The following is a 12,030-nucleotide window of genomic DNA, read 5'->3' as shown; positions in this document are numbered from 1 at the left end:
ACATGCCGCGGAGCGGCTGGGCCCGTGAGCCATGGCCGCTGAGCCTGCGCGTCCGGAGCCTGTGCTCCGCAGCGGGAGAGGCCACAACAGTGAGAGGCCCATGTACGGCTAAATAAATGAATAAATAAATGAATGATTGAATGAGTCGGGACTTCCCTGGTGGCTGCAGTGGTTAAGAATCCGCCTGCCAATGCCGGGGACACGAGTTCGAGCCCTGGTCTGGGAAGATCCCACATGCCGCAGAGCAACCGGGCCCTTGAGCCACAATTACTGAGCCTGCCTTCTAGAGCCCGCGAGCCACAACTACTGAGCCCACGTGCTTAGAGCCCGTGCTCTGCAACAAGAAAAGCCACCAGAATGCGAAGCCCGCACGCTGCAGTGAAGAGTGGTCCCTGCTCGCCGCAACTAGAGAAAGCCCACATGCAGTGGCTAAGACCCAATGCAGCCAAACATGAATAAATAAAATAAATACATTTTTTAAAGTAAATAAATTAAAATAAATGAGTCACAGGGATGAAATGTACAGCATGGGGAATATAGTCAATATTGTAATATCTTTGTATGGTGACAGATGGCAAATAGACGTATCGTGGTGATCATTTTGTAATGTATAGAAATATTGAATCACTAGGTTGTGCACTCAGGACTAAGGTTGTGTTGTTGTAGGTCAATTATACTTCAATTCAAATACATACATACATACATACATACATAATGGGGAGTGGGAATCATCTGGGAATACTTGTTAAAAATACTTTTACCTGAATCACATTCCAGGCTTACTGAATCAGGACCTCCAGGAAAGGGGACTGGGACTTTAAATTTGTAATAAGAATGCCAGATGAATCTTAAAAGTTGAATGTTTAGTAAATATTGCAGAGTTAAATGTCATATTTAACTCTAGGTATTTTCCATGCCAAGATAGAAGAGCACAATTGCAGTTAATTGATAACTGGTGTATAGGACATCCAGATGTGGGGATTTGGCAATAGTCCCTGGGTTTTCTGTCTTGTAGTTTTAATTCAGCTCTGCAGCTTTAAGTTCCAGCCCATATCCCTTAGAATTCCAACCCCAGGCTCTTGAAGGTTTCACCTCTAATAACAGCTATCAAATCTATGACACCAACTGCCTAACAGGCAGAACTCCCTCTTGGAGAGACTCCTTCCTCCCCATCTTGTTTACTTTGGGAAACTTTTTACTCGTGCCTGCACCCCTATGCACTCCACCTCCTTTTCTCCTATGGACCAATGCCCTAGGTTTATATTTACCTTTGGAATCATATTTGTGTCCAACAGAATCACCAAAATCCAGCTTTGGGCAGGGGTCAGATGGTGAACCTTGCCCTGTTCTGGGATTTATCTGGATTCCTTCCAAGAGTCCTGCCCTACCACCACTGCCTGAGGAGATACATAAACAATAGAGTTCTCTTTTAATAAAGATATTAAATAAGGTTATTTAATAAGGTTTAAATAAGGTTTAAATAAAGATATTAAATAAGGTTAAATAAAAAATCCCAATCACTTTACAATAGTTCTGCCGGGGATGGGGAGAGTTCTCTGCCCAGTTAAGTCTGAGATATACTAGGTCAAAAAAATATAAACAGTCCCAAATAAAATATTGCATCATGAATATAGTAGAGGGAGAAACAGTGCAAAATTTCCCAAACTTAACTATGAATCCTTTATTTTTTATTTATTTCATTTTATTTTTTACAAGTAGAACTTTTTATTTGGAAAGTTTTGGAACTATCATGTACAGGAATGCAAAATTTTTTAAATTGAAGTATCATTGACTTACAGTGTTATGTTAGTTTTGGGTGTACAGCAAAGTAATTCATATATATATATATATATATATATATATATATAGGTATACAGATAGATAGATAGATAGATGTACTCTTTTTCAGATTCCTTTCCTTTATAGTTTATTACAAAGTACTGAGTATAGTTCCCTGTGTTATACAATAGGTCTTTGTTGGTTACCTATTTTATATATAGTAGTGTGTATATGCTAATTCCAAATGCCTAATTTATCCCTTCCCCACTTTCCCCTTTGGTAATCATAAGTTTGTTTTCTATGTCTGTGGGTCTGTTTCTTTTTTTTTTTTTCTTTCTTTTTGTGGTATGCGGGCCTCTCACTGCCGTGGCCTCTCCCGTTGCGGAGCACAGGCTCCGGACGCGCAGGCCCAGCGGCCACGGCTCACGGGCCCAGCCGCTCCGCGGCATATGGGATCCTCCCAGACCGGGGCACGAACCCGTATCCCCTGCATCGGCAGGCGGACTCTCAACCACTGCGCCACCAGGGAGGCCCGATCTGTTTCTTTTTTGTCTGTGTGTCTCTTTAGTTTTGAGGTCCAGAAAACAATACCTCTGTCAGGAATGGGCTACCTTAGGTTACATGGAACAGAATGATTACCTCACAGTTTCCACACCATTGGTGCTTTTTCAATAGCTGAGTGTTCTGCTTGAAATTCAGCTACAAAGCTGTTCTGCTAACCATGGCACACTTGTCTCCCTACCAGTACATTTGTCAGCTCTCCTGGCATTCCACACAGTAGTTCCTTCCTTGCAATTTTACCATTCCTCCCCTAGATGCATCAATCTGTGTGGTGAGTCAATGACCTGGCAATGGCCCTTGGTCAGTGGTTTTTGAAAAACTCCACAAAGCATGTTTTGCAAAAGAGTTAGTCTCATATGCCCATTTCTACACATTGGCCATGCTTTTATTTATGGCAGGGACCTTGTCTAATGCACCTCTACTGTACCTAGCCCAGTTCTAGACCCAGTAGGTGTTCAATAAATGTTGCTGAAAGGATGTACCAAACATGATCCATAAACTAAATTAAAACTTGGTCACTCTCCAAAGTCAAGGTCATAATCTACCTTTCTCATAAGAGAGTTCTGTCTGTACTTAAATAGTTGGGATTATTAACCCCTTCTCTTTCAAGATAAATTCTACAGCATTTTGTTCTCTAAACTTCACATTGTTTTTGATTTTGTAAGAAACTGTATAACAAATATGAGACCTTGCCCAAGATAAAGTTTCTACATTTTATTTCAAGCTCCTGCCTTACATAACTTCTGCATAGGCAATCCCAGATCTGGTTTTTAATTTCTCACTCCACTGGGAATTCTCCCAATATTTGCTATGGTTTCATCATGTTCTTATTAACTTGTCCAGCCGCATGACAGTTGTTTTTCTTCAAAGATTATGTTTGGGCCAGGCCTGAGTAGAGAAAGTGGGTCTGCTTTCTCTTCTTCTAATATAATTTGCATTCCTAAGGTTAAACACATTAGTACCAGATTGCCTTAATTAACCACATACGTATATGTAAGAAGCCATGTCAGGACTTCCCTGGTTGCACAGTGGTTGGGAATCTGCCTGCCAATGCAGGGGACACAGGTTCCAGCCGTGGTCGGGGAAGATTCCACATGCCGCGGAGCAACTAAGCCCGTGTGCCACAACTACTGAGCCTGTGCTCTAGAGCCCACAAGCCACAGCTACTGAGCCCCCGTGCCACAACTACTGAAGCCCACATGCCTAGAGCCTGTGCTCTGCAACAAGAGAAGCCGCCACAGTGAGAAACCTGTGCATCACAACGAAGAGTAGCCCTCGCTTGCCGCAACTAGAGAAAGCCCACACGCAGCAAAAAAACCCAACGCGGCCAAAAACAAATAATAAATAAACTAATTAAAAAACCCCAGAAGAAGCCATGTCCGTTCTTTCCTTATCCAAAGTTTTGTACTTCATCCGGCTTGCCAACTTCCCAAAAGATTAACTGAAATCAGTTGGTTCATGTTTAAAACAGCTCGGTGTATCTTGTCCTCTATCACTATCTCTCTTCCTTTCTTTCTCCCCCATCACACAAAACACAAACACAAGCACACTCTGGGTTTATTTTGTACCTCCAGTCCTCAAGCAGACTATAGAACTCTTTGGGGAATATATCAAAGGCAAGAGATCTACAGTCTTAATTGTCTTTCTTAACTTTCTAGCCCCTTTACCAGATGTTTCCATAAAGATTTTTCTTTCTTTTTTTTAATGGTGAAAATTAAAAGACACATTTCAGTATGTCTCTAAAAGATAAGAACATTTAATAAACAACCACACTACCATTACCACATCAAAAAACTAACAATGATTTCATAATAGCAAATATTCCAATAGTTTCATAAGGTTAAATATTTATTGATTTAAAAAACCCCTACAAATTCCAAATAAATTCCACACATTGTGATTGGCTGATATGTCTTCTAAGTCTTTTTCAGTGTATAGGTTTCCTCTCCATCTCTTTCTTTCCATGTAATTTAATAACGGAACTCAGTTGTTTGTCCAGTAGCGCTTCCAGCCGCTGAATTTTGCTGAACAAATCCTTGTGGTGCAATTTAACATTCACAGCATTCTGAAATTTGGCTGTAGGCATGTTTGATTATTTTTACACTTCAAGTCATCAAGTAACTCGAATATATTAAGATAAATCCCATCTGCTCTTTTCCCCCAAGAAATATAGATAACCTTTCCATTCAGTAAGTCCCCTGTCCTAAATTTCCAGTTGTCATTTTCGTTACTTTTTAAGGATGCACACAACAAAATGAAAAGAAAAAGGAAAGAAAAGAAACACAAACAAAAAAACTTTGCCGATTTTTTTTCTTGTAAACGTCCATTAGAGGGCGACATTTGCCTTAGTATTATATTTCCCCTAATAAATATTAAATTGCATCCGATTTTCGCATTTTTGACAGGTTGAACCTCCTTACCTACTTCGACTTCTCATCTCTTGTTCTATAAGATGTAGTCACACCTTGTGTCCTCTCTTGATTTGGTCCCTGCGGACTTGCGTCGTTCGTATGAGTAGGTCCATCCTTGACGCCGTTCCCAACCCTAACCATGAGGGGGCGGTATTGCATAAATAAAGATGCGCAGGAAGGCAAAATTAGGCCAAACTGCCAAAGAAAAAGGAGTTTCACAGGGAAAGGGCCAAAGAAGGAAAGAGACAAACCAGGCATTTCTAGTCCGTATCCAACTCACGGCTCAAGGTCAGCACCGTGTGAGATACAGCACAAAGGAGCTATTCAAGAGCGCGGGAGGAGGCTGACTTGGGGGAAACGCGTTCACAATCTCCTTGATTTTGCGGTTCCACTGGAGGAGGCATATGCACATTCGTGCACGTGTGTGTGAATAGTTACAGGACAGCAGCGGGACGGAGTGGGACCGCGCATGGATCTGCTGGAACCAATCGAACTTTGACCGCCTCTGAACACGCGCCTGAGACAGGTTTACAAGGGTGCTGCTTGGAGGTCAGCTCTCATTTTACCCGGGAAGGAAAGCGAGTCCTGAGGGGGGCAGATAACTCGCCCAAGGGCACACCGTTAGGAAGAGGTACATTCAGCCAGGCGTTCCGAGCGCAGGCCAGTGCTAGGGACGTTTCTCACCTTCGCACACCCATTACACACGTGTGTAACAACCCCCCACCCCCCGTACACATGCACACAATCGGACACTGGCTCCTCGGACAGGAAGGATCCAACACAGCAAAAGGTATTGTACAGTTGTTAACAGCGAAGACATGGACACTTGAGAATCTGATCAGTTAGAGCCCTCTCCCCGAGTAATACTCAGACTACTGCATGTGTAATATTGCGAGTGGCGGGGTGGAGGGGGGGACGGGGGCGGAATCGCAGGCCTCCTGGAGCCCGTCCATTTATCAGATACCAGATTAGGGAGAGATTGTTCTGATTGGAGCTTAGAGAGCACCGTAAAGAAAACCAGACGGATCGGGGAAGAAAAGCAAACAGGGGCGTCTCTCCTCCCTCCCCAACTTCACTGGAGTTTCGTCTGGAAGAAGGGAGAGCCTTGGCAGAAAGTCTTAGTAGAGAGGTGGAGCGACTGGCTTGGGTCCCCTCCCCCATGCCGCTGTGCCCTCCCCCAGCCCCACCTCCCTTGCTCCCTACCCACACTCGACTCGCTGGCGTCGGCGTTCGGCAGCAGAGGGCTCGAAAGGGAGCTGCGAACGCCCAAAGCCTGGACGACGGGAAGGGGCAGCGCACAGTGGCTTTTCCTTCACATTTTTCTTTAAGTCGTCAGCTCCCGAGCCTAACGTTTCGATCCCTCCTTTCCCAGTCTCTGCTCCCCACCTCCCAGCTCACTCACCCGCCTTCTCTTCCCCCTCCTCCTCCGTCCTCCCGTCAGCTCTACCAGAACCTCGGCCTCCAGCCCCGCCTCCGCCGCCGAGGGGTTTTACCCGCGGCGGAGTGAAATCTGCATAGTGACCGCCTCTGTGGGAGATCATTGGTGCAGCCCCTGCCCGTCGCGGCCGATGATTGGTGGGCTGCCCCGCGTTATTTGCATGCCGGTGGCGGCCGAGTACCTAGCCCGTGCGGGCGGCCGGCGCCGCGCAGAAGTTTCCTGAGAGCTTCGTCTGCGGTCGGTCCCGTACTCGCACAGCTCTCGGAGCCGCCTCTTTCTGCTGCCGCCGCCCTGTTCTCTCGGGATTCCTTCTCCGCGGAAGATAGACGCTTTGCGTGAGGGAAGTTGAAGTGGGCTAGGGGGAGTGCCGAGGAGGAGCGGCGGGGGGCCTTTCCAGTGACGGCTTCGAGTCCAGACGCCGGGAGCGTGGGGCTCCGGCCGCCGCGAATCTCGCCCACCTTCCCGCGGCCGCCGGGCGGGCGGGCGGGCAATGCGGCCGCCGAGCCCCGCGGCGCCGAGAGGAAAGAGGGCGCCCCGGAGAGCCTAGAGCTTGTTTCTGCCCACTTGGGGAAGGACGCATGGAGTTGTGAGCACCCCTCGCTCGGCGAGGCCGCCCCGGCCAGGCTCCCCATGGCCGGGACGTACAGCTCCACCTTGAAGACGCTGGAGGACTTGACCTTGGACTCCGGGTATGGGGCCGGGGACTCGTGCCGCTCGCTCAGCCTCTCGTCCTCCAAGTCCAACTCGCAGGCGATCAACTCTTCGGCGCAGCAGCACCGCGGGGCGGCCTGGTGGTGCTACTCCGGCTCCATAAACAGCCGCCACAACAGCTGGGACACGGTGAACACGGTGCTGCCCGAGGACCCCGAAGTGGCCGACCTCTTCTCGCGCTGCCCGCGCCTCCCCGAGCTGGAGGAGTTCCCCTGGACCGAGGGAGACGTGGCCCGGGTGCTTCGCAAAGGTGCCGGCGGCCGGCGGCAGCCCCTGTTCTCCGCCGAGGCGGTTAGGCGCCTGGCGGGGCTGCTCCGCCGGGCGCTCATCCGTGTGGCCCGTGAGGCGCAGCGCCTGAGCGTGCTGCACGCCAAGTGCACCCGCTTCGAGGTGCAGAGCGCTGTGCGCCTGGTGCACAGCTGGGCGCTGGCCGAGAGCTGCTCGCTGGCCGCCGTCAAGGCGCTGTCCCTGTACAGCATGAGCGCGGGCGACGGGCTGCGCCGGGGCAAGTCGGCGCGCTGCGGCCTCACCTTCTCGGTTGGCCGCTTCTTCCGCTGGATGGTGGACACCCGCATCTCCGTGCGCATCCACGAGTACGCGGCCATCTCGCTCACCGCCTGCATGGAGAATCTGGTGGAGGAGATCCGGGCCAGGGTGCTGGCCAGCCAGAGCCCCGACGGCGGAGGGGCCGGAGGCGGGGAGGTGTCCGCTGAGGCCCTGGAGATGGTCATCAACAATGACGCCGAACTCTGGGGCGTCCTGCAGCCCTATGAGCATCTCATCTGCGGCAAGAACGCCAATGGTAAGCACGCGGGCCCCCGACCCATGGACGGGGTGGGGGAGAAGTCGGACATGGGTTACCCAGGGGGTGAATTTCCTAGGACGAAGGAAATTCAAGACCTGAGAGAAAGCTTTCGGTCTACGGGTGGAGGAGTTCATTAAAGGGTCTTTCCCGAGATTGTTCTTTCAACGACTGACTTTTGGAGGGCAAAGTCGTGGTTGATTTTCTACCTTCTGCGTCGTGTTGTTGCTACTGGGGGTTGTTCACTGATTGAACCTCTCGACCAAGCCATCCCTGAATCTCTCTTGGCGCGAAGCTTACTGCCCCGTCGCTCTCTGCCTTGCTTGACGGATCTATAGTTGGCATCTCTCCCCAGAGCTGGGCAGATCGACTGTGGTTCTGTCCCGGTTCTCTCCAGTCCAGTAGCAGTAGCCAGAGGGCCCAAACTCTTAAGACCTGAGCCTTGGGTAAGTGGGATGGGAGGAAGGGAGCTGGAAGCCCAGGACCTTGGTGCGGCCACCTTGGGCTTTGCTGGATTGAAGCATGCCTTTCAGGCCCTCTCCTGGGAGGTGGGGTGGTACTGGTGGGTTCTTAACTCTGTGTGCCCAGACTGATGGAACCTGGTGACTCCTGAATCCCATTCCCAGAAAGGGAACCACATCCTAGCTCCCAGGGCCTGACTTTCAAAGCTGTCACCAAGTGAGCAATTGATTAAAACCCTTGTGTTGTATTACATTAAATGCACAACCTTATGGACTTTCCCGAAACAAACCAAGACCCAGTGAGTAAACCACACTATTGGGAAGAGGAGTGGGGGGATGGGCAATGCCATGGTGTCAAGTCCGGGAAAGAAACCATTAGGTAGTTGCATTTCTCTGAAGGATGACATAGCTTCAGTGCAGAAGGTGGTAGGGAAGCACTTGACCTTTTCCCTTGAAAGGTTACGGTGTGACATACATTCAACAGTAAACTGCCTACCAGACTCCAACTTCAGGAGTCAGCAAACCATCAGTTATTTGGAATGGTACTTTGGCTAGACATCCTTGCAATCTGATTGGAAGGCCATTTTGGGGGCAGCATTCAGTGGCAAGTAAGTTGTCAGTGGAAGAGGCCGTGTGGGTGTTGGAATGCCATAAAGGGAGTCATATTTAAATGTGGTTTAACATAATCATAATAGCTAAAATTTTAAATGAGCACTTAACAATGTGTCAGTCACTGTTCTTAGCACTTTATATGTTAACTTAAGTAATCTGTAGGTATAGTATTATCCCCATTATACAGATGGGGAAACCGAGGTACCCGTCAGTTAAATAATTAACCCAAGATTACACAGATATTAAGTGACAAGGTGGAATTTGAACCCAGGCAGGCTCCAGAGTTCAAGCTTTTAGCCACTAGAGGAGAAGAAGCAACTTTGTTTTCACTGGTCCAATTTTCAAGGAGAGTACTTGACATCCTAAGGCCTCATTTTGAAGACAGTCTGCATCTACCAGTGTGGCTGACTTTGACGTCCATGGGTTTTGTTTTTAATTCTAGCACTGACAAAAGGAGAGGCCTGGAATGGAAGGAAGAGCATTCGCCTTTTAATTTTCCTCCTCTTAGGTCAGAGTTGAGGTCAGTCCAGGATCTCAGCTGATAATGTCACAGCTGTTAATTGTGTTTACCCTCCAGGTTTGTGGCATCAGCATGGGGAACACAGCTCCAGGAGAGGAAGTGGAGGGCAGGGGGATTTCCATGTGGTTGTCATAGCCCAGGGGGAAGCGTGTCTGAACTTCTGGCTGAGGGGAGGCCCAGACTGAACTCAGAGAAGTGAAGACTCCTGAGGGAAAAAACAAAGGCCTGTAACCCTACAAACCAGACTAGAATGAAGGAGGATAATGGGGGACAGAGAAACAAAGCAAAACAAAAACATGCCCTTCATGCAGAACTGGTGTCCCTCAGGTGGAGGAATTTCTCAGTTTTTCTAACTGTAAACTGAGGCAATTAAGAGCAGCTGCCTCTCCAGGGTCCTCTGAAAATGCAGTTGTGAGAAATTGCTAGAACACAGGTGCCTTCCACTAAAGGGCTATCCCAAAGGGCCCTAGATTTCTTATCTAGGGTCATCACTCCTTGGGATTTTCTTCACCGGATGGGGTTTTGACCCTATAATTTTACCTCTTCCCTCCCATCCTCCACCCCAAACAATTCTTCTTAAGCCATGCAAGACAGCAGGACTTTATGTGACAGGCAGCACATCTCCGGATGTTCCGAGCAAACGTGTCCCTCCATACAGTCCTTGGTCTCCAGGGAGCTCTCCTGCAAGACAGGTGACCATTCGCTTCCCCTGAGTTACATGGATGCTCATTTTTTATACACGAAAACCTGAGGGTGGCCCCAGTAAACAATAACCAGGCTGATTTATTCTCTTTAGACAAAGTGAAATGAATGTTTAGTAGAGGCACAATGAATTACTTATGCCTCAAAGCTGACTTCAGAAGGAAGCATAAACTGCTTAGGAAAGAAATGGAGAGATCCTAAACCTTTGTAGTACTAAAATAAGCCGAGGCCGACAAGGTTACCATCTATACAGCTGAAGTCTAAGTGGGAAATGGCTACGCACGGGAGGGAGTGTGCTGGTTCGAAGTCTTGTCCTGTTGGTCTTCCCTTTATAGTATGTATTTATTGTTGATATGCCTGCTAATTATACAGCATGGGAACATGCATTTGAGTCAGCTATATAGGACTCTTAAACTTTTAATGTCTTCCAACCAGGAATTTAAGACCCCTAATCCATCTAATCCCATCCATTACTCAGAGTGCTGGGCAAATATGGTTTCGCTCAGCCCAAGATGGATGATAAAATTTCTATGGTGTTTATAAAACATGATCTCAGCTTCGTAGAGCAGCAGGAGTTATATATTGCTTGCTCATTTGGTATCTGTGTCCCTGTTCCCAGGGCAATGTCATTAAGTGATGATATCTTCCTTGTGGGAGGTAGAGAAACCAATTTAATAGGGCAATATTTATAAACATGGATCTGGTAGAAAATAGAAACTTCTCTCATCTACTTTCTCTCTCTCTCTCTCTCTCTCTCTCTCTCTCTCTCTCTCTCTCTCATCGTTGTACATCAGTTTGATGCTGAGCATCACTTCGGGGTTTCTTCTTGGCCATTTTTCTTACTAAGCTTTCATGAATGTCCATGGCATTAGAGAAAATCCCCTTCCATTTGGAGACTCTAGGTTAAATGATAGGATTTTGGTGAGAATATTCCTGCTCCAAAGCAGTAACCAGGATGTACATGAAGGTAGCTCTATCATAATGGTTAGGAGCAAAAACTTTGGAATCACAGTGAGGATTTGAAGCGCACCTCTGCTGTTTATATGAGTGACCTGGGGCATATTTCATAACCATTCTAAGCCTCAATTTTGTTACCTGTAAAATGGGGGTTAATAACAGCACCTAATTCTTAAGGTTGACGAGGATTAGGTGATATCATAGATTTAAAGATTGTAGCACATAGTAAATGCTTAATAAATAGTTGCAGTTCATTCAACAAATATTTATTGAGCACTGACCCTGCCTGCACCACAGTTAAAAGTGCTGTGGATTAAGTTGGGGGAGGGGAGGTTCCTCCTCTCATGAAGTTTACAAACTAATGGAGGAGACAAGGAGAAAATGAACAAATAGGGATTTACTTTTAGCAGTAAGTGTTACTAACAACAACAGAAAACATAGTAATAGGATAGTGTGACTGGGGCTAATTTAAGTGACAGCCAAGGGAGGGCCTCTCTGAAATTTCATAAGTAGTAGGTAATATATCAATACTGCTGATGTCTAAGGATCACTCAGCAAAGAAAAAAAAAGTGACTGAGGACCTTTCTGAATTATTCAGTTATTTATCAGCTGAAGCAGAGTCCCAACAATCTCATTTGCAGCGGAGAAATGAAAGGGCTGCGTCTTCAGCAGGGCTGAAAACTCTTCTAGTTGTAGGATTCATTTAACAGGGAGATTATAGGATGGATTTCCATTGAGATAATCAACTCCAGGAGCAAGGGTTAATTGAGCCGCTGGTTGCTGTTTAATCAGTTTCCACACCTGGGTAGTCTGGGCTGAGGTGGCAGCTTCCCTCCTCGTTGACTGTTTTATTGAAGCCCAGAGAGCTGGTAAAACTGAAACAAAGCAAGCTTTGGAAATGCAAACTTTTTTTTTTCCTTGAATGGCTGAGAAATGTAAGCCAGCCTTAAGTAGTTAGAAGAACAAGGCGGGGATGTTCTGTTTCCTCCAGGAGGTTTTACCTGCCTCCATGCGGGACTGACGGGCCACCTCTCTGTGAATTTCCACAGCACTCAGGGCAGATTCTTGAACTGTTT

General features: G+C 47.4%; 1 protein-coding gene and 1 long non-coding RNA gene across 3 annotated transcripts in view; one reads left to right on the top strand and one right to left on the bottom strand.

The window, feature by feature from the left end:
• Positions 1–4,175: 4,175 nt before the first annotated feature.
• Positions 4,176–6,205, bottom strand: LOC308619975. Its single transcript, XR_014016284.1, has 3 exons — positions 6,154–6,205; positions 4,761–4,946; positions 4,176–4,416 (listed from the first exon to the last, which is right to left on the bottom strand). It is a non-coding gene; the product is annotated as an uncharacterized lncRNA (long non-coding RNA).
• Positions 6,206–6,391: 186 nt separating this feature from the next.
• The window catches only part of ABTB2 (ankyrin repeat and BTB domain containing 2), a 181,333-nt gene continuing 175,694 nt past the window's right edge, over positions 6,392–12,030 (top strand). For both annotated transcript variants that reach the window (XM_081241357.1, XM_081241356.1), the window contains exon 1: positions 6,392–7,702. In XM_081241357.1, the coding sequence (XP_081097483.1) occupies positions 6,820–7,702 (883 nt within the window). In that variant the 5' untranslated portion in view covers positions 6,392–6,819. The remainder of the gene's footprint in view (positions 7,703–12,030) is intronic.

Source organism: Mesoplodon bidens (genome assembly GCF_964165515.1).
Source record: "Mesoplodon bidens genome assembly, chromosome: 7".
NCBI classification, from domain to species: Eukaryota; Metazoa; Chordata; class Mammalia; order Artiodactyla; family Ziphiidae; genus Mesoplodon; species Mesoplodon bidens.
The sequence above is the reverse complement of the archived record's forward strand: the minus strand, read 5'-3'. Positions and strand labels throughout refer to the sequence as shown.